Source organism: Anser anser (genome assembly GCF_964211835.1).
Source record: "Anser anser genome assembly, chromosome: 1".
Lineage (NCBI taxonomy): Eukaryota > Metazoa > Chordata > Aves > Anseriformes > Anatidae > Anser > Anser anser.
The window spans coordinates 56400399-56424746 of NC_139720.1; the positions used below are offsets into that span (position 1 = coordinate 56400399).

Consider the following 24348-nt stretch of genomic DNA (forward strand, 5'->3'; position numbering starts at 1 on the left):
CGGCCTGGGGCAGGAGCTCCTCCGGCTGCCAGCGCCTGGCAGAGCCCAAAGGGGAACAGGGGTGGGAAGGAGAAGGGTGGGAGCGCGGCGCGGTGAGGGGGTGCTGCCTCGGGGGAGCTCGCCCGGCCGCCAACACCCGATATGCTTGGGGGGACCGGAGCCAGCTGCTGCTTTCCCCCCGGCGGTACGGAGCCTGTAAAACTCTTGCAGGCAGAGCCACCTGCAGAAGCAGGTTAACCCCTTTATCTGAAAGCCGCTTCTCCCTCCGAGCTCGCCCCGCGACGGCGTTCGCCTCGCCCGTGGCAGCTCGGGGGCGAGCGGCGCGCCTCAGCCTTCCCCTCAGCGCCAGGAGCGCCTCGCTCCCTGCCAGGGGCTGGTGATTAAGTGCGGCTACCGAGCCGTGACGGAGCGCTGGGTGGTGGTTGCCGGTGCAGGTGAAGACGTGCAGAAGCCCCGTACCGTGCTGCACGTGGCGCCCGGCTGCGGGGACGGGGCTCGGAGAAGCGTGAGCGTGGGGACGGGGTCCGTCCCCCAGCCTCAGAGGACGGCTTTCTGCCTCCTTGACGCTTAGAGAGCCCTTTCCTAAGGGAAGCGCGCTTGGGCGCCGGGAGCTGGGCTGCATTTATTGCTAACCCCACCCATCCCTGCCTCTTGCAAGAATCTTGCGAGGCCGAGATCGTGTTTTCAGAAGTAGAATGACAGAGAGAAATTCCCTGGAGGCAAATGCAGAGTGTGTGCTGTGCACGCCAGTGCAGACACACGGGCTGGGAACTCCCAGGGAGAGATTAAGCGCGAGAGCGCAGCGCAGAGCAGCCAGAGCTGGAGGAGGGGGGAGGAGGAGGCGAGACGCTTTCTAAGCCTCAAACTGAGCCGTTCGGATTTTTTTTTTTTTTTTTCTAAATCTCAGTCTCGACAATTTTCCTGAAGTGCCTCTCGCGTTCCCGGATCATCTCACTGCTGGGTTTGAGCGACCCAGGCTAACATGATGTACCTCTGGGTGAGTAGAGAGCTGTGTGTGCGGGCTTGCACACTTTGCACATATAAGGAATGGAAAGCTGAAGGGCTCCGCGCTAACACGAGCGGCCTTCTCTCTTCAGCTTAGCTCTCCCCAGCCTCTACACACAGCGGGCTTTAGTTTCCCCTTTAAAAAAAAATAAAAAATAAATAGTGTGTACTGTTAACCGGGTATTGAGCAGGCTTCTCCTGCAGTAAGTTCCTCTGGAGAGAACAGCTTTGGGCAGGTGCCCCACAGACAAAATTTTCTGTATAATGCTGCTCACTGGCTACCATCCGAGACCTGTATGTATTTTTTTTTCTTTTTTCCCCCCCGTGCATGAGACTGCACCCATGTGCCTCTGCTTTCTGGGCTTTTGGTGTTGCTGAGAGACATCCCAGGTAGAGGAAGAGCCCTGCTGAAGGGGCCCTGGGATCGCCGGGTGCGAGGAGAGGAGCGGGGCACGGATACTTTTGTGAGCTGGGGGCCCGGGGGCGGAGGGAGAAGCTGTTTTGACAAAAGTTGGACGCAAGGTTGTTTTTCCAGAAGTGGCACGTTTGCTCGAGTTTCTGGTGGAATATGGAAAATAATGTCAGGAAAAACATGTGTAAAATGTTATATAGATCCAGCAAGCAAAGTAAAAGCATACATAGGAGCATATGTATTTTCAGCCTTTGAGCAAGGACTGGAATTTCCTCTGGAGCAGCCAGCTGTTAGGCTGCTCAGTCAGTCTCATGCGCCTAGCTTTGTCTGCTTCTGGGCACCCTTGAGATCAGAAGTTTGCCCTTGGGCTCCTCACCTAGAAACACGGGGTTACGAGTAATCAGTTCCAGAGTTTTTGCTTTTTTTTTCACCTGTCCATAACTCCCAAGCTGGGGGCTCTGCTAGCTGTTGCTCGCAGAGCCTCGCCTCCCAGGAACAAACAGGGATTTATTTTAACAACAAAACGAGCCCTTGGAGCGCAGGCAGAGGGATTTTTACTTCCCTCCTTTGCGTGCACACACTCTATCTTTGTTGCAGGGTAACTTGACTCTGCGCCGGGGTATGCACAGTTGCTTGTTCGTGTACAGCAGCCCTGCTGGCAGGCACGTCGCCTCTTCGACTCCAGGCAGCCTCGCAGGCAGGACCCCGGGTTTGGATTTGGGTTTTTATCGGGGCTGGCTGGGCAGGCCCCTGTGGCTGGGCTAAGATTTGTGCTTACTGCGGTGGGTGGGGTAAGAAGAGGAGTAATTCAGCCACGCTGCTGCTGATTTGAGATAAGCAGAGATGTTCCTCACCGGGCTGAGAAGTGGAGGATGCCGGCCGGGTGTCCTTCCTCCTGCTGCTGGCAAGGGGTGCGTGAGAGCCCTGCTGTGAAGCAGAGGTGTCAGCCAGCAGAGACCCTCTTCAGTGCAAAAGATGAAGTGCTGTCCTGATTCTTAAATCGGGTTTTGGAGCACTTTCCATTGAGTAAAGGAGGGTAGCCCCCTGCTACCCCCTGCACCCTAGACTTTGGGCAGCGCTTCTGCCTTGCTCGCGTTGCAGTTAAACTTCCAGGGGAGTGGGGAAAATAAGTGTTAAATACCAGAATAGCTGAACGGGTTTTAAGGGCATCATCTGGGCACTGTGCCATGATAATTAAAAAAAATTAGTAAATCCGTGCTATCTGGGTAAGATCTTTCTCTTCCCAGCACAAGTTATCCTGCTACTTTCGGGGAATCTTCCTCTCCTGGCTCTTTTCAGGAACCTTCTCCTCTGTGCCCGTTTGTGTCTCTGCTTTAAGCTCTTTTTGTCCCGATGGGCCACGTAACCTTTCGTGGTGAGAACAAGGAGCCCCGAGCGGCGTATCTGGTCTGGTGCGGGGTTCGCCGTGCCTCGGCTGTGCTGCTTTCTTGCTTCCATGCTCACAGGTTCCCCTTCGTGCTCCCCGTGCTGCGGTGTTCCTGCTCCGAGCCTCTTGCCCTTGGGACGTCAGGACTTCGGTAGATGCATGGAGATTTGTACTGAGTCATTCCTTAATTCAGTGCATGAAGCTACATTAATGCAATGTTAAATTGGAGGTTTTAAATATGCAAGTCCTGAAATCCAGAATTAAGGTTCCCACAGCAACCGTACTGCTTCTCCCCCCCTTAGGGGTGCAAGTTACAGAATTATCTTCCTTGAAGAGACTGTGCGATACTGAAGGCTGTCACGTTTGACAAAGACTACAATAAAAAGGAGAATGCACCTTTCTTTGCAGCTGTAGCACGTTGTGGGTAAAAAAAAAAAAAAGTACAGACTGCCTGCAACATCGGAGCCCCTTAATTACAACGCTCGTTCTCTAAAATGAAGCAGCTTTGCATCCTGTGTTCAGGCTGACATTCCTGCTTGCTGAACTGTATTCCCTCGAGTGAAACTCGTTGCAGGATCCTCTAAATAAGGGCCTTGGAGGCTGCAGGGGATCGTGGGCTGTGCAGACCTGGAGAGTGGGAAACTTTAAAAATATCTGTTGCGGTGACCTAATGCTTGGCATTGTGCGGGAAGTGAAGGCGGCAGACTAGCTGTGCCATTAAATATCAAGAGAGACTATTTATCTTAACACGTTTGTCGTGTAGGATGCGGTTGTACAAAGCCTTTCTGAGGCAGAGACGGTATGAGAGTCTCTTTCTGATGTTGCAAACTGTTCAAGTGTGTACATTCGGTCATCCGTGTTGAAGCTCAGGGTGGGAACTTCTTGCATATGGCAGCTCTGGTTTTGCAGAGTGTTTTGTTTGTAGGGGACCACCTAAATCTACCAGTGTCTCTGCTTCCCCTCGTCTGCAGCTGTCTGGGCTCCTGAGTTGCTCAGAAAGGCTCCTGCTCATCGGTTGTGTGGACGGGCTGTGGGGTAATTGGGGATGGGAAGGCGAGAGGGTCCTCGCTGGGCAGGAGGTGTCCTGGTGAGGCAGGGGCAGGCGTTCTGCTGGCAGCAGCCAGGAGCAGGCTGGTTTGGGTGTGGGAAAAGCATTCAGCCCTTCCGTGGATAAGAAAGCCCTCTTTTTTTTTTTTTTTTTCATATGCGAGCAGATGAATCTTTGTGTACTGTGAGTCATGAGATACAATCTAGAGTCATTTCATTCCAAGTGTTTTCTAAAGAGCATGATGTGTTCTGAGAGTTGCATGTTTGAATGTTGCCTTGCTGGAGGTCTGTTGTTACAAGAAAGGTTAAAAGGAAGGGGCAGCGGCCCTAGCAAGCAATTTATCAACCATCCTTCTCCCGTGCTCAAAGGCTGCTGAAACCATCAAAGCCAGGAGGGACCAAGGTAGGGGAGGTCCATGCTGTTGCTAGGCTTCTGATAGGAAAGCGCTGGAGTCGTCCCTCTGATCTCAGATTATAGTGGGTATGGATAATTTCCTCGTTTCTCACAGCCATGTACAGAGTACATGCTGAGTGCTCGTGAGAGGGCTGCCTGCCTATTGCAACTAGAAATGATTTCTTTCTCCAGAGCCCTGTGAAAGTGAAGATCTTACCTAGACCTACTAATTATCTACTGTACAAGCAAGAATAGGGCTAGTAACCTCGCCAAGCTCATTTCGAATTATTTTTCTTGGTTTTCTTCTTGACCTGCCTTTTACTTGCCGTTTTGTCACTTAAAAGCCTCCCTTTGCAGTCACTGGAATAAATTTTCCCTCTAGGCCCCGAGCTCATCAGCCTTACCACCAAGGGACTGGAAACCCAACCTTGCTGCCAAACCTGGGTCTTAGCAACGTGCTCTTCCTCACGCCACGTCCTTCTGTTGTTATTATTATTATTATTATTTTTTGTTTCATGCGAGCTAGAGGCTGCCGGTGAGAAGTCAGGTCATTATGCCGTGGCTTTCAAAGCATGCGTTTGATAGCAGCAGAGCAAGTGGCTATCTGGGAAAATGTCCTGCCTGCTCTGTTCTGGTGCCAAGCCTGGGGCAGCTATTATGAGGGAAGTCTGGCTGTGCCTGTAGGTCTTTGGCTGGAACCTGTTTGGTAGGAATGGCAAACAAATGCTCCAGCTGTAAACCGAAGCCAGGAAGGGATGGAGAACGTGCAGTGTGGTCAGGGCGAAGAGGTTAAGATGTGGTGGCCTCTAGGAGGCTGCACGGAGGTTTCCCTGTGTACTGCGCTCTTCAGGGGTCAAATCTGGGTGGATTTCTGTGAAGGTGGCAACAAGCACTTCTTTTTCATACAAACGCCAGTTTTAGATTCTAGCTCCAGAGCAGGGAAGCCCTGGAAAACAATAAATTGGAGCTCATGCAAAGATCCCCGAGCTAGTAGCTGGTAAGCCGATTCCCCAGCCTGCAAGTCCCCGCGGTGCCATACTGTGGCATGCATATGGAGCAGCTTGAATCCAGGAGTAATACAGTTGTGTTTGTCCAGCACTGCGACTGAGATAATGAGTTCTGCTGCTCGATAAGGTTTATTAGCTTTGGTGCAGCACCTCGTGAACACGCCCGTACTGCTTCCAGACCCGAGCTGCTCTCATGCACGGCTTCTGTGGGGACGTCCGCACTGCGTTCCCCTGGGAGGTGGTGTGACAAAGCAACTTGCGTCTGTTTGCATCTAGGGTTTTATGCAGGCTTCGGGGATCTGAGAAACGGAGAAAGAAGACTGTAGGAAAGAGACAGGCGGTCACATTATACAGTGTTATTAGGGGACTAGAGTTGATAATCCAGGCGATCTTTTCCAGTTCAGTGTTCCTGCAGGCCTGTAATCCCAGAAGACGCCAAGGTCACTACTGGGACAAGAAAGCCCAGCGCAGCTCAGAGAGAGAAGGCATTTCACATTAAGCTACCGGCTTCAGAGAAGGGAGATTGGGAATCAAGATGATGTGTTCTGTACACTACACCTGATTAATATTAAAACCAGGTAAAAATGTCACATTGCCATCGCATTCAGGAATTTACTTCCTTGATGAGTCTAACCAAAAGAATCGCAGGGATGTAGGCTGGTTGAGCTGGTGTGAATTTCCCCTGCAGCTCTTCTGCCTGTCTGCTCTATTCCCTCCTGTCCAAACAGCGGTGAGCACGGGGGACTCTGCTGTAAAACTGCCCAGGTCTTGTGAGACTGACAGGGACTGAGTTCTGTGTGAGTTAGTTTTCCACAAACAGCCTGTTTATCTTGGAAGGAAGAGAGGAAACCTTAAGAGAATAAACCTCAGCCTTCTAGTTCCCAGCTGAAGGCCTGAGGAAAAGCACAGGTAATAGCGACTTGAGACTGAACATCTGTGTTTCTTGCACTTCCCATGGTGCTTACTTGCAAATCTTAATTCTTGCAGCACCAGAACTTCACTCCTGTCCTAAACTGCCAAGGTTACGGTGAAGGTCTTTGAGTGGATCTAGATTTGGATGACATTTTTGCAAAGTCCCAAGCAGTCCATTTGGGTATCAGCTGCATGTGTGTGTGTGCTTCCCCAAAAGATGACTTGCGTGGTTAGCTGGAGGAGATATCACACTCCTTCAGTGAGGGCTTCTTGGTGCAGCAGGGGTCTGAGTCAGGTTGTAGGGCCGGGCGAAATATTTTCTTTAGGGAGCTGTCTGTTTGGAGGAGGATCTGCAGTCTGTGTGCAGCAGGGCGGCTCTGAGTGGTGCCCCTGTACCTAGTACAAGATGCAGTACGAGTACACTCTGCAGCTGTTCACCGGGGAGGCTGGCTGTGTGGACGGACCGGTGCAGATAGTTCCACGCTGGAAGTGAAAACAGGTTTGCCAAAAATTAAGAAATCACTTGAGCATTTGCATTGTGTCCTCTGGTGCTAAATTCTTCTGCTGAAAGTGTTAAGGATTCCTCAAAGCTGTGAAGAAGCTTAAGCAAGTAATTAAGTTTCCCTTGTCTGTCCCTCAAATTTAGGTTTCATTGTTCTCAGAGTCCTACGTCTCATGACTAATATGCTGCCTGCACAATGCTGTTGATGATTTTTTACCAGATGGTTCTTGGGTCTGTAGCTGAATCCAGGGCAAAGGCAGTTAGTTTTTCTCCTACCCGAGTGAAACATGCTGTCCCCCACACAATGCTCTAATTGAGTCTTGGACATTAAGGCAACGATGATGTGAAAATATTTTGACCAGATGACAATTATTTTTTAGATATTCTTGGGTATTATTATTCATCGTGATTTAAGGAGCTGGCATTGGATGATACTGGAACACTCCTCTGTACTTTTTTGGTTTTTTATGATTTATAAATCATCTAGTGTTGAAACAGAGTTTAAATGCATAAAAATGCTGAAGTTCAAATATGTATACGTGGCTCGAAAGTAGAAAATGTGTGCAGTGTGATCTGACTGCTGCTGTTTTTTAACTTTTAATTTCTGTCACGACAGCCTGCTTTCTAGTCCCGTCCTCAGTCACTGCGATGATGTCTGCTTGCATCTGTGCCGTACCTTCTGGGCTGAGAGCACTTCTGAGTAAAGGCAAAGCTTCTCTTGGGAAGGTGGCAAAGCCTCTTTGGCAGCCCAGGTTGGGTGCGTAGCTCCATCAGGACCGTCTCAGTAACGCTCCCCACTTCATCACACTGGGATTTTGAGGAGCAGTGAATGATGATTACTGTTTTTGTTGAACCAGCTGAAAAGGAGCAGCACATTCAGCATAGATGAGGCTATTGATTGTGGCATCTCTTAAGAAATGAATGGTATCGAGGTCTTAAAGTCTTGGTGTTGGAGAAATTTCTCTTCAGATGGAGCACAGTGTCCAGCGCAAAGCGGACAGACTTTCCTGGAACGTTTATGGTGTGTGTGTAACTACTGGTTTTAAACATCCTTAGGCCTCAGAAGCGCTGTAGAAATATGAGATGCTTTAATGCTTTTTCCTTGCATGTGGAGCATGGCTCTCCAATGCAGCTGTTGGGAACAGGTGTGTGATAAACACTCCTTCCCTCTTCAGCGGAGCAGGGTGGTGATGGATACCGCCTAATTTAAACATACGTGTTTTTCCTCTCCTACAAGAAGAAGGACTTCAAAAATAGTACACGTGTCTAGAAAGAACCGAGTGCCTTGTCCTGTCTCCCTCCTTCCCTCCCCCCCGCTACTAACTCAAATTACCGGCAAGCTTTGGAAACTTCGGGGCGGTGGAATCGAGGTGCAGCTGGCCCGCATGTGTTGCACCAGCTGTAATGCAAATGCTGCGTTCTGAAAGAGGCTTTTCTCACTTTTGTAATTCTTGGATATTGTTGTGCAATGGGGACGTGCGACAATTTGTCTTTAAATGTGTTTGCTGATACGTCCCGCGGAGTATACTGCTTCCTTTGTTCCTCTTCGGCAAGAGACAATATCAAAATCCAATTGCCCGTCTGCGGCGTGTCTGGGTGCAGCTGGGACCGTCCTCCTGGCTTTCCCCTCCGCCAGTCACCGGGCGATCCCCTCGCACTCCATACCAGTTCGTGGAGAGCTGGCCGGAGCCCTGCCTTGGTAAATCCTCAGCTTTCTTGCCCATTTGGGCCATTCGTGGCACACCGAGGTTCTCACCCTTTATTTCTCGGAGTGGTGATGCTGCTCTGGGTGGCAGGGCTGGAGCAGGGAGGTGCCTGGCCGAGCGGCACGCTGACGGCCGGGGGATCCTGGTCAGCCCTTCTGCTCCTTATCCGCAGCGGTGAAAGTGCGGGCACTGGGGCTGAGTTGTGCAAAAACAAAAGCCGATGCTGATTTAATCCCATTACATTACGTTGATCTCTCAACCACTGGACTCTTAGTAGGATTCCAGCTTTAATCCTGTAAGGATCAATCTGGCCCGTTGCTTTTCTGTCCTGATCCTAAATCCCCCTTTAATCTTGTTAATTACACCAGGCCTTCTTTGGTTTCATTTTTTTTCCCCATGTGGACCAGCAAAACCGCATTATACTCCACGTTGCCGTCTCTGACCCGGTGTTTTTACCCTTTGCCAGTCCCGTTGAGGAGCTGATGGCTGATTTCACCGTTACAGCTGTGCCACATCAGCACGTTGTGGGCTGCTGCTTGCTGCTTCGGGCTCCCACAAAGCGAGGTGCTCACTGTGTTGCGCCGAATCCTTCCTGGTTTCCATCAGGATTTATTATTTTTTTTTGGCCCCATCTGTTTTTGATATTGTGCTGTCTGAAAGAGGGGGGCAGTTGTGGAACACCAGAGCCACTTTAACCTCTAAAAAATGGAAAGGGAAAGGTTTCTCTAAATGGAATACCATTAACTGGCACTGAGGGCTTTGGGGAGAAGGGAATTTCGGGAATATAGAGCAATCCTGGGGGGATGAGGCAAAGGCTTTGGGGGGGCTGTCTTGGGACAAGGCGGTCTCACGGCCTCCAGATCTATTCCGAGGGTCAAGGAGGAATTCAGCTGCTTAAATCAGCCTTTTTATCCGTACGCGGGTTCAGTGGCTTAAGGAGCAAGATGATGTGCCTTCAGACCCGAGGCTCTTTATCTTCCCCTCGCACCGTCTGCAGGCCTCCAAACCCGGCGCTGCCTTTTCTGTGTCATGCACAAGGCCAATTTCTCACTGTGACAATCTGCTCTTGGCACTCGCAATAATAGAAACTAGCTGCGCGTAATGTATTCATCGCTGGTATTTCCTATGCTGCAAAGAAGAAAACCAACCCCAAATTGCACCTGCATTTGTTGTAACTCGATCGAGAGCTGACAGATCATCGCCGGGACATGCCCGCGCTGGGATCGTGACCACCCTGCCAGATTTTCTTCCTTTATCTCGCAGCCCTGCTCTGCCTCGCGCAGCAAAATCTCCTGCTTTTCCACCCTTTCGGCCAGCCCCTGTCTTCCTCCCATCTTGCCAAAGCAGTGGCAGGTCTGCGGCACGAGCAGCCGAGATAAATCCCTTCCAAACCGGAGAGAGGGAAACGGATTTGGGATCGCGGGGGATGAGCTCTCTCCCCCAGTGCTTGGTTTTTGGAAAACACTTAGGGCCGTGACAAGAGGTGGCAGTTGTCTTTAAGCAAACGCGGGCGTTTTCCCAGCAGCTGTAGGGTTAAGGGAATTGCAGGAGGGTGACACGGTGACTGTGCTCCATATTTTTGCGGGTTGCCAGTAGCGAGAAGGGGGAAACTTTGATTTCTAATCCGCTTTGGAGGAGGCTCCGTATCAGGGCTGCACAGAAACATCCAGTCAAGCAGCTCCTTTATCATAAAGGGGATTTTAATTAAAACTGTTCTCGCATCATGAGCGGAATGAGCGTCAGTGCCAGCCAGCCCTGTACTGGGCATTTATCTCCTTCAAACCACATTACCAGTAATTGCCGCATTAAATCAAAGTCGAGGGAGATTACAGGGCTGAATTGGGCGGGCGGCTGGTGCCGGTGCAGGGAGCTCCGTGCTGCCGAGGCGCTGATACGGGAACCCCCTCGCCCCCGGCCACGGGCGAGGGTAGGAGGGCTGTAGGATCCCCAGCAGCCCTTCTCCTCGCCGTAATCTAGGAGGAGCTGGGCGCTTCGAGCCTCTGAAGCTGCCGCCGTTTTCCTATTAACTTCCTTCTAAAACAAACAAAGCGAAACAATAACAAACCCGCTGGCTTTGCTGTCCCACCCCCGGCCCCTGTTCGGATCCACCACAGCCGTTCCCTTTTGTTCGTCCTCTGCCTCCTGTTCCAGCCCTGAAGCTCCAGAATAAATCCTCTCGGCGTGTCCCTGTCTCCCTCCCCTTGTCACAGCTCCGCTGTGGAGCTCGTAACTGGGTCCCCTTCTGCCTCGAAATGGGAGAGCCTCTCCCCCCACCGAGGACTTGTGTCTTCCTTGACCCGTGGCTCCTTTGCCAGCTATGGCTCATTAGTTGGTTTAATTATTTTCTGAGGTTTCTAAGCATCCTGTTGTCTCGAGCTCTGGAGCAGATGTTTGCCGCCGCCTCGTCCCTACGCTGTGACCTTGTCACGCAGCTCCAAGCCCCATCTGAGCGTCACGGCGTCGCCCTCGCCTCCGCTCTCCAGACCTCTGGCGGGCCGAGGCTGAGGAACGGCCCTGCCCGCGCCAGCTTTCGGGCACACACGGACCGGCCGAGGTAACTGGATCTCTGTGGGCATCGCCTGAACTATCACGGTGCGACAGCTGGATTTTTAGGGGCTGTTATTGGATCTGCCCTGTGATTGTAGGGAAGGTAGGTTGGGAACAGAACATGCACATAGTATGTTTTTTTTTTTAAATTTTTTCATTTAACCATCATTTTCTTTGCATCTTAGGGTGGCCACGCATTTTCCTGTTCTGTTCCAGGTACCCTGGGGCAGTCGGGTGGCAGTGTCGTTTTGCCTTCCTTTTGTCCAGAGATGCCTTTGGCATTCATCCATTCTGAAATTTGCTTCCTTTAGGGTTTCTGCATCCCCCATGCTCCTCTTCTGCGGAAAAGGGTCTTGTTCGCAGGGCTGCACTGAGGACCGGGTAATGTATACGGAAAAGGACGCTGCAGCTCGACCTGCCTGCTAAAGCCGTTCAGTCGCAGGCAGTTGAGCTGTATTAGATTTTGAAGATTCACATATGTTTCTCCGAAGCTATCTGACTCTGAGCAGTCGCAGGAGGTGTGCCTGCTGTGCCCCTTAAGAGCCTGAAGTTGCAGCTTTCGCTTCATTACAGTGTGAGCTTGAGATGCAGCTTAAGTGTTGCCCTAGTTTGACTCTGGCCCACGCACAAATCTCTAGCTCGAGATAAGTGCTTCTCTTAAATTCGAGCTAAGAGACCCGTAAGGCTGCAGCCTGAGCGCTGCCGATACCCAAGCTGATAACCCAGTGGGGCTGCAGTTAATTTCTGCGGCGGCAGTCCAGTTACTGCGAGGCACGAGCAGCCCCGCTGCGGCGTAACTGGAGAGGCGTGCGGAGGGCACGAGCCAAGTCTTTGGTGAAGATTTCTCGATAGTGACAGAAAACAGAGGTGAGGGTTTTCATGCGAGCCAGGAGACCATCCCTGCGCCATCCGGCTTTTGGGGGAGTGGTTGCAGATGGTGGTAAATCAGGGTGAGTGAACGTGTGAGAATGGTTGTACAGGTCACGGGGAGCTGCTGAGGAGGCTGTGTCTAGGTGGTACAACCAGAGAAGGCCCTCGGTGGTGGTTGTGCGGGGACTTCAGGTGCTTTGGCTTGTTTCAGAGCTGTCTGGGAGGCAGAGCCAGCCTGTGGGGAAGCGTTTTGGGCTGAGGGGCATCAGGCTGCCTTCTGTCCTCTTGGCTATTTGGGGAGAAGCGTGTGGAGCCGCCGCCTTACGTGCCAATAGAAGACTGCTGAGCCCACGTCTTGGGTCGTTTTGAGAAAAGAAGATATCCAGAATTTTGGGTTTTGATCGTTCCTGCTTTCTCAGGAATAAGTAGGTTTCCAAAACAAACAAACAAAATCTAGGCCTCGCTGCCTTCTGCTATTTTTGTCTTTGAGGCAGAAGGTGATGTGAAGACTGCTCCTTGCCGGTGTGCTGCCGTGGCCTCAGCATACCTCTTCTCCTCGCCGCAGCTTTCTGCTTCTCGAGTAAAACCGCCAGAGCGGGGACACAACATCCACAGCAGTAACTAGCACCTCTGCCCGAGAAGAGCAGTCCCTGGGGTGAATCCCTGCATTAAGGCATGGCTTGCTGCTGTCACCATTCATTTAGCAAGTCTGACTTTCCTCTTTCAGGGTAAACTGCGTCGTTCTTGCCAAACCTCGGCTCTGCGTGCTATTTCTGGATCCTTTCTGTGCACTCAGCAAATGCACCGAACTCTTAACTGCAGCACTTCTGGTATTTTGCTCTCGAATCTCTCCTAAGCTGGCTGCAAGTTTGAAGAGGTTGGGGTTTTTGCGCTTTTTTAAATCGGAATGGAGAAAAAGCAGGATTCATCGGGAGCTTAGCCGTCGAGCAAGATTTTAAATAGGGGCTGTCAGAAATTAATGGACGGATGTAATTCCTCTCTCATGAAATTGTCTTTGCAGATTATGCTGAAGGTGTCATATTCTATATGCTGCCATGCTGGAACCGTTTCCAAACGATTTTCTGAGATTTACTCGGGACCTGCTGTTTCAGCAGCTGAAGGACCTGCCTGCGCGGTGCTCTCCGATTCCTCAGCTCCCCCCAGTATCTCACGGAGACCGTGCTGCCTGTTTTTTATTTCTCTTCTACTTCCACTCAATTAAGAGCTGAGCTTAAATAATATTTTTGACATGTTTTGTCTTTTGCTTGCGTGGTTACAGCGTGTGGGCAGCTGCTCTTCTATTCTGGTTGAACCAATTTGGGTACGGAATGCCTTTGCTCCTCCAGAAAAAGAACAAAGTACTGCCTGGGAAAACCTTTCCCCCAAATTCTGGCTTGGTGCGCGCGGTAGGGAAGCCGTGCTGATCTAAGCCAACACCAGTGCGATTTCTGGTGCGGACGCTCTTTGTTTTTGACACAAGCTCCTTCTTCTATTTTAGTTTGTCACGTGGGAGCAACTTGATAAGCCGGGAGGCGACGGGGGGAGGACCGCCCGTACCAAAACCCCTCTCCGTTAGGGCGATACGAGCGAGACACCGCCGCGTACTGAAGCGCTCAGCAATAACCGATCATGTGCTGCCTTCGCCCCAGGCACAGGCGGGGTGGGACGTGTTGGCTCCAGCCCGCCGCGAAAGGCGGAGGTCGAGCCGGCGTGCCACCGGCGAGCGTTTGCGAGGACCGGGAAAAGGGGCAGCGCCTGAGGAACCTCCAGCGTAGCCCAGACCTAGTTTGTGATTCATTCAATTAAAAATGCTCGTCGAGAGTATCTCCGATATTACCATCTGGTGACTTTTAATAACATTTATTCTTAGGAAGATAGTTCTTTAATTAAGGAATTAACCTTAATTTCTGTAGGCTTAGCGTAGATCTGGAGGAACACTCAGGCTTAAGCTGGCTCCTTTTGTAGAAGAGCGAGGTCTTTCTCTTCTAGATCTCCCAGTTACTGTATAGGTAAACGTTGTCCCTTGAAGGATGATCGAACTGAACTGCTGCTGCCTGCTAAGGGAGAATCCAAGTGGGGGTATGGATTTTTTGGCAAATCCGCACTCCAAATGGGCAAAGCTGTTCTCTGTTTGAGGATCTGGAGCTAGCCGGTAGATTTAATACGCCTCTACAGCGATGAAAACCTCTTTGCTCTATTCTTTCTCTGTTTCCCCTTTTTTCCCCCACCCCAAGGAATATAGAAAGGCAGCATAGCTGTCCTGTAATGTCTAAACTATCAGGAGAAAACTCCTTCCCTTCTTTGATGTTGAAATCCTGCATCTGGAAGCCTTTTGTTTCTCATGTAACAGGCAAAAAAGCATTTTGACGGACATCTAGCGTTACCAAGATCAGTGCACACACAAGTGGTCCCTAAAGAAAGCTGTGCTATGATCACCTTCTTTGCCAAATGGCTTAGCCCAAAAGTACACTTATTTTCTTCCTGAAGCAATGCCAAGCACTTAGAGTTCTCCTTGAAAGGAGGCCCGGGCCCAACACGCGGGTATTTTTTTTTTCTGGAAAATATGTGTATATTTTCTTTTTTCCCCTTTATACTGTGCCTCTGGTAATAACTAAGGTGATGGAGTCCGTCTGGTTTTAGAAGCTCCTTCAGGGCTTGTCGCGTGTCATGCTCAGATGTGCCGGTGTTTTCTCAAGATAGCATAATTAAAAACTGTTTTGTAATGTGCGTAAAGCAGCGGGTTGGGGTAGGAATGAAAGTCGAAGTTGCCTTATGTATGCTGCTGGTATATCCAGACTGCTGTCAGCTTTATTTTGCAATTTAATCACTAATTATATTTTTGTGAGTTATTGTTCTGTTGAAGCTGCCTTCCTTGGTAGCTGGCTCCGTTAGCTAGCGTGATGCATAAAATGTAAGTTTTGGGAGCGCAGTCTTCTGGCAGAGGATTTTTCAAACTTCACCTGGGCATTCATCACTGCCTTACATTTTTCCTTTGTAGTTATTTCAGAGGCGGACTTTGGGCAATCTGAATTTTGCCTGAATAGACTCTGGGTCCCTGTTTGGCACCTGAGGTTGTGTGGGCAGGATCTGTACTTGGATGGGGTCTCACCAACTTCAGGAAGATTCTGCCTACACGGATCTAACTTCAGGATCAAGAGACTTCACTCTCTGCAACTTCACCAAGAGCTTTGTCTGTCTTGACAACCATAACTGCGTAGATTGGGTATGCAGAAATCCTGGTTTCTGACTGAGAAAGATCCAAGCGTTTTCATGAGTCCTGTTTTAGTTTGTAGGTTTCTGGAGTTTGCTCATGCTACTGTTCCACTGGCTGGCTGCGAGAAAGCTCTCCAGAACAAACAAGCCAGTTGTCCAGTAGGCAGAGGTCTCGCAATATGCTGCTTTAGCAGACCCACACGGTACCCTGGCTCTGCCTCCATTTTCCATGTCCTTCCCTAAAGCAGAGTTTGTTTAGGCTTTGAAAAGAAGTGGTACTTAAGAAATAATTTTCAATTCTGACCTATCCTTTCGCGCTGTGTATTTGTAATTGTGTTTTAGAACTGTGCTAGTTTTCCAGTCTAGACAAACCATTAATATTTAATAGCTAAGCGTAGCTGATGAAGGGAAGAGCAGAGGGCAGTAACAGGATGCAGCTATCTTATGACCACAGTTCAGGGTGTGCACCTTGCCTAGCTGTTAAGCTCCTTTAGATCAGTTTCAGGACCACAAAGCTTTGTTTGGGAGTGTTTAGAGTAGCAGAGGCAAACAAACTCCATCACGTGTAAGTAAATGTCTCTTACTGTCCATCAAACCTTGGCTTGAATCTGTCCAGTAGTTTCTTGGCCTCGTAAGACACCCAGATTCACAGATTCACAGATTTCTCTAGGTTGGAAGAGACCTCAAGATCATCGAGTCCAACCTCCGACCTAACACTAAGTACTCCACTAAACCATATCCCTAAGCTCTACATCTAAACGTCTTTTAAAGACCTCCAGGGATGGTGACTCCACCACCTCCCTGGGCAGCCCGTTCCAATGCTTAATAACCCTTTCGGTAAAGAAGTACTTCCTAACATCCAACCTAAAACTCCCCTGTCGCAACTTTAGCCCATTCCCCCTCGTCCTGTCACTAGGCACGTGGGAGAATAGACCAACCCCCACCTCTCTACAGCCTCCTTTCAGGTAACTGTAGAGAGCGATGAGGTCGCCCCTGAGCCTCCTCTTCTCCAGGCTGAACAAGCCCAGCTCCCTCAGCCGCTCCTCGTAAGACTTGTTCTCCAGACCCCTCACCAGCTTGGTCGCCCTTCTCTGGACTCGCTCGAGCACGTCCATGTCCTTCCTGTAGCGAGGGGCCCAGAACTGAACACAGTACTCGAGGTGCGGCCTCACCAGAGCCGAGTACAGGGGCACAATCACTTCCCTCGACCTGCTGGCCACACTGCTTCTTATACAGGCCAGGATGCCGTTGGCCTTCTTGGCCACCTGAGCACACTGCTGGCTCATATTCAGCCGACTATCCACCAATACTCCCAGGTCCTTCTCGGCCAGGCAGCTTTCCAGCCACTCATCTCCCAGCCTGTAGCTCTGCTTGGGGTTGTTGCAGCCCAGGTGCAGGACCTGGCACTTGGCCTTGTTGAACTTCATGCAGTTGACCTCAGCCCATCGCTCCAGCCTATCCAGATCCTCCTGCAGAGCCTTCCTGCCCTCGAGCAGATCGACACACGCACTTAGCTTGGTGTCGTCTGCAAACTTACTGAGGGTGCACTGGACGCCCTCATCCAGATCATCAATAAAGATATTAAAGAGGACCGGCCCCAGTACCGAGCCCTGGGGGACTCCACTAGTGACCGGCCTCCAACCAGATTTGACTCCATTCACCACAACTCTCTGGGCCCGGCCATCCAGCCAGTTTCTAACCCAGCGAAGCGTACGCCAGTCCAAGCCATGAGCAGCCAGTTTCTCGAGGAGAATGTTGTGGGGAACGGTGTCAAAAGCCTTACTGAGGTCAAGGTAGACCACGTCCACAGCCTTTCCCTCATCCACCAAGCGCGTCACTTGGTCATAGAAGGAGATCAGGTTCGTCAAGCAGGACCTGCCTTTCATAAACCCATGCTGACTGGGCCTGATCGCCTGCTTGCCCTGCAAGTGCCGCGTGATGACCCTCAAGATAATCTGCTCCATGAGCTTCCCCGGCACTGAGGTCAAACTGACAGGCCTATAGTTCCCCGGGTCTGCCCTCCGGCCCTTCTTATAGATGGGCGTCACATTGGCTAGCCGCCAGTCAACCGGGACCTCCCCCGATAGCCAGGACTGCCGATAAATGATGGAAAGCGGCTCGGCCAGCTCCTCCGCCAGTTCTCTCAGTACCCTTGGGTGGAGTCTCCTCAGCTGTCTGACCTGCGTGCAGATGCCACGGCACGAGGAAAGATGCTGCACCAGCTGTAGGAGCAGAATTTGTGCTCTTCCCACCTCGCCTCCCGTGTAATGGTAGAAATGAGGACGTCTGAGCAATTCAGAAGATGATTTTACAGAGGTAGCCAGCAGCAAGTTGCTTCCAGCTGGGGAGAGGACGGCTGCTGAACGTGTCCACAAAGGCCCGCGGAGCACGGTGGTGGCACAGCGCCTTCAGGAAGGTTGGTTGCTTGCACTGACTGCACAGATGCCTGCAAATGGTTTGATATTAGGCGTCGACAGTTCAGCAGTCAGTGCTGGCAACGTTGGTCTGGGTTCTGGTTTCTTCCTGTAAATGCTTTTCCCATCTTTTTTCTTTTAAGTGCCCGCAGTTTGAGGTTATAGGGAAAGTGGGTTTTTATTAGTTTTAAAAACTAGGCACAGATATTAAAGTTGGTATTGTGAGGGAAGCCGAAAGTTGAACATAACACTTTCTCAGGCGCGTTGCCTTGTGAATGGAGAATGTGTAGCAGAAGATGATTGAAAAGGGAAATCTCCAGTGCTTTGAGGGGAAAGGAAATGAACAGGAACTACTTCAGAGCTTCCATTTTATTAAATAAGGTCTTTGGTATTTTTCTCTTTTACATTCTCTCGAAATCTTGAATTGTGTCCATGAAAGCTGGAGGAGGTAGTGACTGAGGTCCCATTGTCTGCCTGAGATCTTTCCTTGGCAGAAGCAGTGTGTGTGATGGGGCTGTCTTCTCTGCTACCAGTAACTTGATATTCGCCTCTTTCTTTAGCTTTGGGCTTCTTAGCTCTTCTGACAGAGGGATCTTAATTTCCTTGGATTCAAAGTGTATTTTTGGTAATTTCATTTGTGCTAATGTGGTTTAGGAACATTAATCCTAATGAATGTGAGGAATCAGTAGCACTAACTAATCAGACCAGGTTCAGGGAAGCAGTGGTTCCTATGGCTTTACCAGCGCATTCAAATTCCTGCCTGTGATGCCCTCATTACGCTAATCCAGCACACTCCTCTTTGCTTCTGCTGCCACCCCTCATCTCCCAGACCTGCTGGTTGCGTTCCCGCTTACTGCATCTCCATCCTGATCTCCAGCATTAGCATGCTTAACGTGTTTCACTGGCAAAAAAAAAAACAGCCCACAGTGGCTTGGTGCTGAGCTGCTCACTCTCCTGAATAGCTGATCCGTCACCAGCTCTTTGTTCTAGTTATTGGTTATATTAAAAACTGGAAGAAAAAAATTGCGCAGCTTTTTGAAAAAAAGTTATACCTCTTCACACCAGACAAATAAAAAGATACAGGCTGGAAAATGTAGCCGTGCATAGGAGTGATGGCTTTCCAAAATAATTCTCACCTGGAGTGAGCAAAAGGCACCTTTGCGCTCAAGATGCGGGACTTGCTTTGGTGCAAAACGAGAATCTCTTGCAGCTTCAAAGATGTAATCTTGGTACCGTGTGCTGTTTGTCTAACACCGGTACGAGCTGGCTGAGCTGCTTGATCTATTTAGCTGCTATGGAAATCAGTACATACCCAGCCAGAAAATGCATCCTTGCTTGCTGGCGTGTTTCCTACATTTACATCAGTCTTTAAAAAGCAGAGACATATTGTAAGCTGCTCATCAGATCCCTGATGACCCAGTTTAGCAGATGTAGTGATTGGCTAATTGTTAAAGATGCCATTTTTGGTGGGTGAGAGGAAGAGCATCAGCCAGGCTTCTAGAGATGAAGAGTTAGAATCAGCGGAGGTAAGAGCTCTTTAGTGGGAGTAACTAGATAAGGCTTGGATTAATTTGTCTAGAGAACAGAGAATTATGCTAAAGATTTTATAAATTCAGTTTATAAAATGAAACTGTTGGTGTAATTTCCTTAGTAAAGATCAGTGTGGTATAACAACTGTGCAGCACGGAGATATCTCAGGCTCCATGCTATATGGCTGTAGCCCCACAGTACTACGTTTTCTATCAATTTAAAAGAAAAAAAAATGCCCTTGGAAAATGTCTGCAGCTACCATGGATGCACTTCAAGCGTGGGGAGACTGTAGCTAGCTTCTGCTCATATAGCTGTACTTGTAATTGTGACTTAGCACGCTTCCTCTAAGCAGCCCGAAGAAAGCAGGCAAAGCAAAGCCCAGGGCTGTGGTCTTGCGTTTTCCAAAAGTGCTCCTCAGTCTGCAGACATCAAAGAGAGCTGTGCATGTGAAGTAAAATTCTGGGTTTGGAGAACGTTGGGAAAAAAACTTGTGTAATCGCCGTGCCTTGCTCTGTGCACAGAAAGAGGAAAATTAGGTAAATGCTGCGAGAGTGGCATGTAAAACAGTGTCTCCAGGCAAAGTGATGGGTTGGTAGGAGATGGAAAATAATAAAATTCAATGTTATAGGAAGAATAATAAAATCCAGCAGTAACTAGATGGGTGATACCGTTAGTTGAGGGAGCTGTGTGCTGTGTGATCGGTAAATATGCAAACATACTGCTTGCTTTTTTTTTTTTTCTTGGGCTCCTGGCATTAGAAATAGCAAGTAGAGGAACCAGAGCTAGTGGTGCAGAACTTGAAACTGGGTATTATAGGGCTAATATCAATCTGCAAGAATAGTAATCTTGACTTTAACATGTATTCAAGATTATGTGTGGTTCAGATAGGGTAGATGTGAAAGGAGATAGGCTGTATTGTATGCAGTAGACTGTAAAGAAGAAAAAAAGAGCAATACCGATAACACAGGATCTATTTCTGGTCAAATTTGCTGTGGGGAGGAATGGTAAAAGAGGTCCCAGAGGGAGCTCCGTGAGTCTGCTGTAATCTCTCAGAGGATTGGATTCAGATACAAACTTGAGTCTCTGAAATGATATTATTCCCAGCACCATTATAGAGATAAATATTAGTATGAGAAACTTTAATTTCTCAGATACAGCTGGGAGACCAAATGCTGCTAATAATAATAGGGTCAAAAGACTTCTTCACTGTAGCATCATGTATTGTTGAGACAGTGCATGTATCGCAGCCGATATGACTAGTGCAGGAAAACAAGCTGCTCAGAAGCCTCCATGTCCTCAGCTTTGTGCTGGGTGATGATGGTGATACAACCTTTGATACAAGAAGCAATGTATTTAGTGAAGGCAGTGAACTGGATTGAAAGCTCGGACGCTTGGGTGTGTGTGGTGGGTTTTTTCTTTCCTTTCCCTTTTTTTTTTTTTTTGTCAGAGATGCTTCGGGTGCAGATTTCTGATGATGCAAATGAAAGGGAAAAAGCTTGTAAGGAAAAACATCCTCCGAAGTAGAGGCATAATCACCTTACAAAGGGTGCTAGGTGCAAAAAGAGAATTTACAAGGGACAGAATAAGGAATCAGCAGAGACTGCTGTGCCTTTACGGTCAGGAAATGTGGGGACAAATAGGGACCTGCCAAAAACCAGGCTGAGTTAAACCTTGCAAATGTTACTAAGAAAATGGGCAACAGTTTCTCAGAATACAATTGCAGAGAAGGAAGGATGTGGGGCCACACAGTGTTGGGGATAGGATAGTTAACGAGGATGCTCCCGTTGTGGTGGCAGAATTGAACAAATCCTTGTTGTTGTTGTTGTAAGTAGAGTTGATAATGGGGGTAAAGGCAGGATGGTAACGGGCATGAAATTACTGTGGAAGCAACCAAGTTAGACGTTTCAAAGACCACAGTGTGTGCAGGCTGGGCTGGGAAGCGGGTTGCCTGGGGAATGATGTTTCTGTTTCTGAAAGCAAAAGAACTGCCTCGTGAAACTGCAGATCTAATGCAAGTTCTGATAAATCTATCAGATCAGGAGTGGTATGGTTTGCTTGGAGAACAGGAAGCATCATAGCTCTCTCGATGATGGGGTGTGACCTAAGTACAGACCTGTTGGGCCAGCCTCAGTTGGGTGCAAAATCTGAGATGAAAACAGCAATTAAAGGCTTGGACACAAACGAAAAATGGGATAAAACGCAACGCAAATTCATCAGAATAGCATTGTGTCAGGTCAGCCTATCTGTCTTTAACGATTTTCTTTTTTTCTTAACTTGCCAACGTGCATTTTTCTTAACAGGTTGACATGCCTTACTGTAGCACAGGTCCTACAGCATCTGATGTGACGCTGCAGAGGAAAGTGCAAATGAGGCTGGAGAAGATGCAGTTTAGTGCTGGAACTGTGAAACGGATTGGGAGCAACCGTCTTGTTCTGGCTGCTATATATATATTTAAATTTTATTTTTTATTTTATTTAGAAAAGACGAACACAGGCTAGATCAGGTGGAAGAAAGGTCTTCTGGAGACTGGGAACTAGGAAGCCTGTCGTGAGAAAAGACTGGAACAGCTGCTTGTTTAAAGGGGTAGAGGGGGCATACATCAGGGAGGTTAATTGTTAGGGAAAGAGAAAAAACGTTTAAGCCAGAGGACAGCACTGGCACAAGAACAAAGAACAAGCAGAAATTGCTCAGGAATAAGGTGAAGCTGGAGACGTGCAGAGCTCCTAGTTGCTGGCGGGCGCTGTTCTAGAGCAGGCTCTGGGCCAGGGGAGCGTAGCTGCAGAACCTGGTTCTGAGGTGTAGCTAGGTAAAATTTCTGAAAAGGTCAGATTGCGTTGTACGATAGCAGTTGAAGAGACTCTCCGACACAAAGAATCAGATTGAGACTTAATATTGCTGTAATTTTAAAATTATTTGTATGTGTGAGCATTTGCAGGATCAAGGCTATGGTTTTATAACAGTTACCCAACTTGTGTTACTGGAAATGCATGTGCAGAGCAGGTTATATGGTAATGTAATCGGGCATTTATCTCCAAATAAAATTATGGAGCGCAGCCTTCTTATATTTGACTAATATTCATTGCAAGTCAACATGCAGTAGTAGACCAGGCACTATCGCCCCTATAACAGTGAATTTTCACTGTAGACAGTTCAGTTGTTGATTACTGGTCAATGAAGTACGTTGAGTCCTGCTGTGTCCGTCTTGGCACATGCGAGTTTACAAGTAGTTTGTGTAATTAAACTCCCTGCGGGGCACGGGAGGTGTGATGCTTCCTTACCGAAGCGTCACCCGGGTATCCCAACGCTGGTTAAGGCAAAGTACTTAAATCTGCATCAAAAACTTTACAACATCACGGTTCTATCCGGATCTATCCGCTGTAGCTAAAGCAACAGAGAGGTTGGGTGATCCTCCCTGCTCCCCCTCCTTGTTTTGTTTTGCCCGTTTGACAGTTATTTATAGATAGTAAGATATCTGCACGAGGATTTGGAAATGCTTTATTCCCTGGAGGCCTGGTTGAAAATAACAAAAAAATTGGATTGTGAAATAAATGTGAGGTTTTTAACTTAGTTAGGGATTTGGTTTTAAAACCTGGGGCAGTAATATGAAGTAGCAAAAACAAGCAGTGGAAAAGACTTCAGGTTTTTATAAATTAATGCCTTTTCATAAACAGATGTTATTGGAGATACTAAATTGCCCGAGTGCATAATAACGACCTATGCAAAAGCATGAAGGGCAGACACCTATTGAACGTGTAGTTGCAGAAAGGGGAAAAATAAATAAATAAGCATTGTTGTCTGTTCGGAGGAAACCAGATACAATCAGCGCCCTATGGCGGGGCTTGCAGGGAGAGTGAGGAGGGGAAGCCACGCAATCTTCTGGAGGTGAGGAAGAGGCATGGCTTGAGCTCCAGAAAGCCGGGCTGAGTCTGGGGTGAAGTCAACTGGACAAAGGCAGAAGAAGATGGAAGTTTATTTTGGGAATCATCCTTTTTTTCCGTGGCAAAGAGGTTTAGAGGCATAGCTGCTTTCCCATTTATGGGCAATTAGCTTCTCTGTTGTCTGCGCCAATCTTCACGCAGAAACAATGGCTATAGAAACGTTTTTTGCTGTTCTTGTTTAAGAAGTAGAAAATGGCATGCTTTATACTCCCCAAATTGGCCAGGCTCCTTTTGTCAGGCAGGAGTGGCCCTAGGAAAGATGATGAGAGTGGGTGGCAGCTGCCGTCGCTGCTCACCCAGCTCGTAGCTGTCCTTTTCCGAGGCAGCTCAGCTAGAAGGGGCGGTCGGAGCAGAGGAGAAGCCAAGAGCTGACCTGCCATGTGGATAGGTCAGAGGCTGTGGGTTCCCCTTCCCTGAACTGTGGAGTGCCATGTAAAGGGTGCGAGAGAAATGATCCACGCATTTAACCTTTGGGGGAGAATGAAAAAGTAAACTTAATTCTTTTTTGAAGGGACCTAATCTGCGTGCCAAATGCAAAGCTGATGGTTTTCAGTTTTTTATTTTGGTGTCTGAAGGAAAATGGAGGTGCCACAAGAAAACATAAGGGGGCAAAGAATAGGAAAAGGGAAAACAGCTTTCTCGTGCTGATGCTGGTAACCTGCGAAGGTCCATCGTACAGAAATGGCTCCAGCCGCCCACCCCGGAGCGGGTTAGCAGTGCCCAGCCACACTACGCAGAAACTAAAGATCAGAAATGTTCAAAGAAGAAGAAACAAAGCAGTGCCCCCCCCCGCCCAAGATGCATTTGAAGCAGTAGGGGGGATTTGGGTAGCATGCCTTGGTTTTGATCAGCGTAGCGGTCTCACTTTTGAAGCCCCAGAGGGAGGGCTGTCACAGGCCTCTCCCTCTGGAGGACGGCATTTCATGTGCCTGGGGGTCAGCCAGAACTATTTGCAGTTTGGGGCCATTCGCCATTTGAGAGGCCAGGCCTAGGCCAGCGGGGACCCGACGGGGTTTGGCCCAGCAGCGGCTGCGAGCTCACGCGCCTTGCCGTGGGCGGTCGCCCCCCGGCCGTGTTTTGTCTTCTAAGAATCACCCGTGGGCTCTCGGGTTTCAGGAACACGTCCGGCACGCGGGGCCGGGCCGGGTGAACCTGCCGCCCTTTGTCAGAGCAGCCCGGCATCTGTCCCCGTCGGTTATTCCTCCCTGGGAACGCGCCTGGGCCAAAGGAGAAGGTGCCGGGGAGGGGGCCGCTTCCCAAAAGGGGAAGAACAACTGGCTCTGCCCCCCTCACCCCACTGCCCCCCGGCCTTGGGGGCAGCGTTAATCCCCCCCGGGTGGCGTGGGACAGCTGAGAGCGGGCGACCTGCTGGCCTGGGCGTCCCCAGGCCCGGCTCCCCCTGGCAGCTGCCCCGGCCCGCTGCGGAGGGAGGGCGAGGCGTCAGCCGATACGGCCGCATACCCT

The 24348-nt window shown here is 49.4% G+C and overlaps 1 protein-coding gene across 8 annotated transcripts in view; it reads left to right on the forward strand.

Annotated features, from left to right (window-relative positions):
* The window catches only part of RBFOX2 (RNA binding fox-1 homolog 2), a 169564-nt gene that overhangs the window by 55970 nt on the left and 89246 nt on the right, over positions 1-24348 (forward strand). Inside the window, exon 1 of one of the 8 annotated variants that reach the window (XM_083842611.1) lies at positions 85-997. The exons of 6 other annotated variants lie outside the window; for them this stretch is intronic. In XM_083842611.1, the coding sequence (XP_083698737.1) occupies positions 983-997 (15 nt within the window). In that variant the 5' untranslated portion in view covers positions 85-982. Of the gene's footprint in view, positions 1-84; positions 998-1254; positions 1300-24348 lie in introns of those variants that run through there. One more of the 8 variants, XM_083842605.1, reaches the window with a different exon arrangement.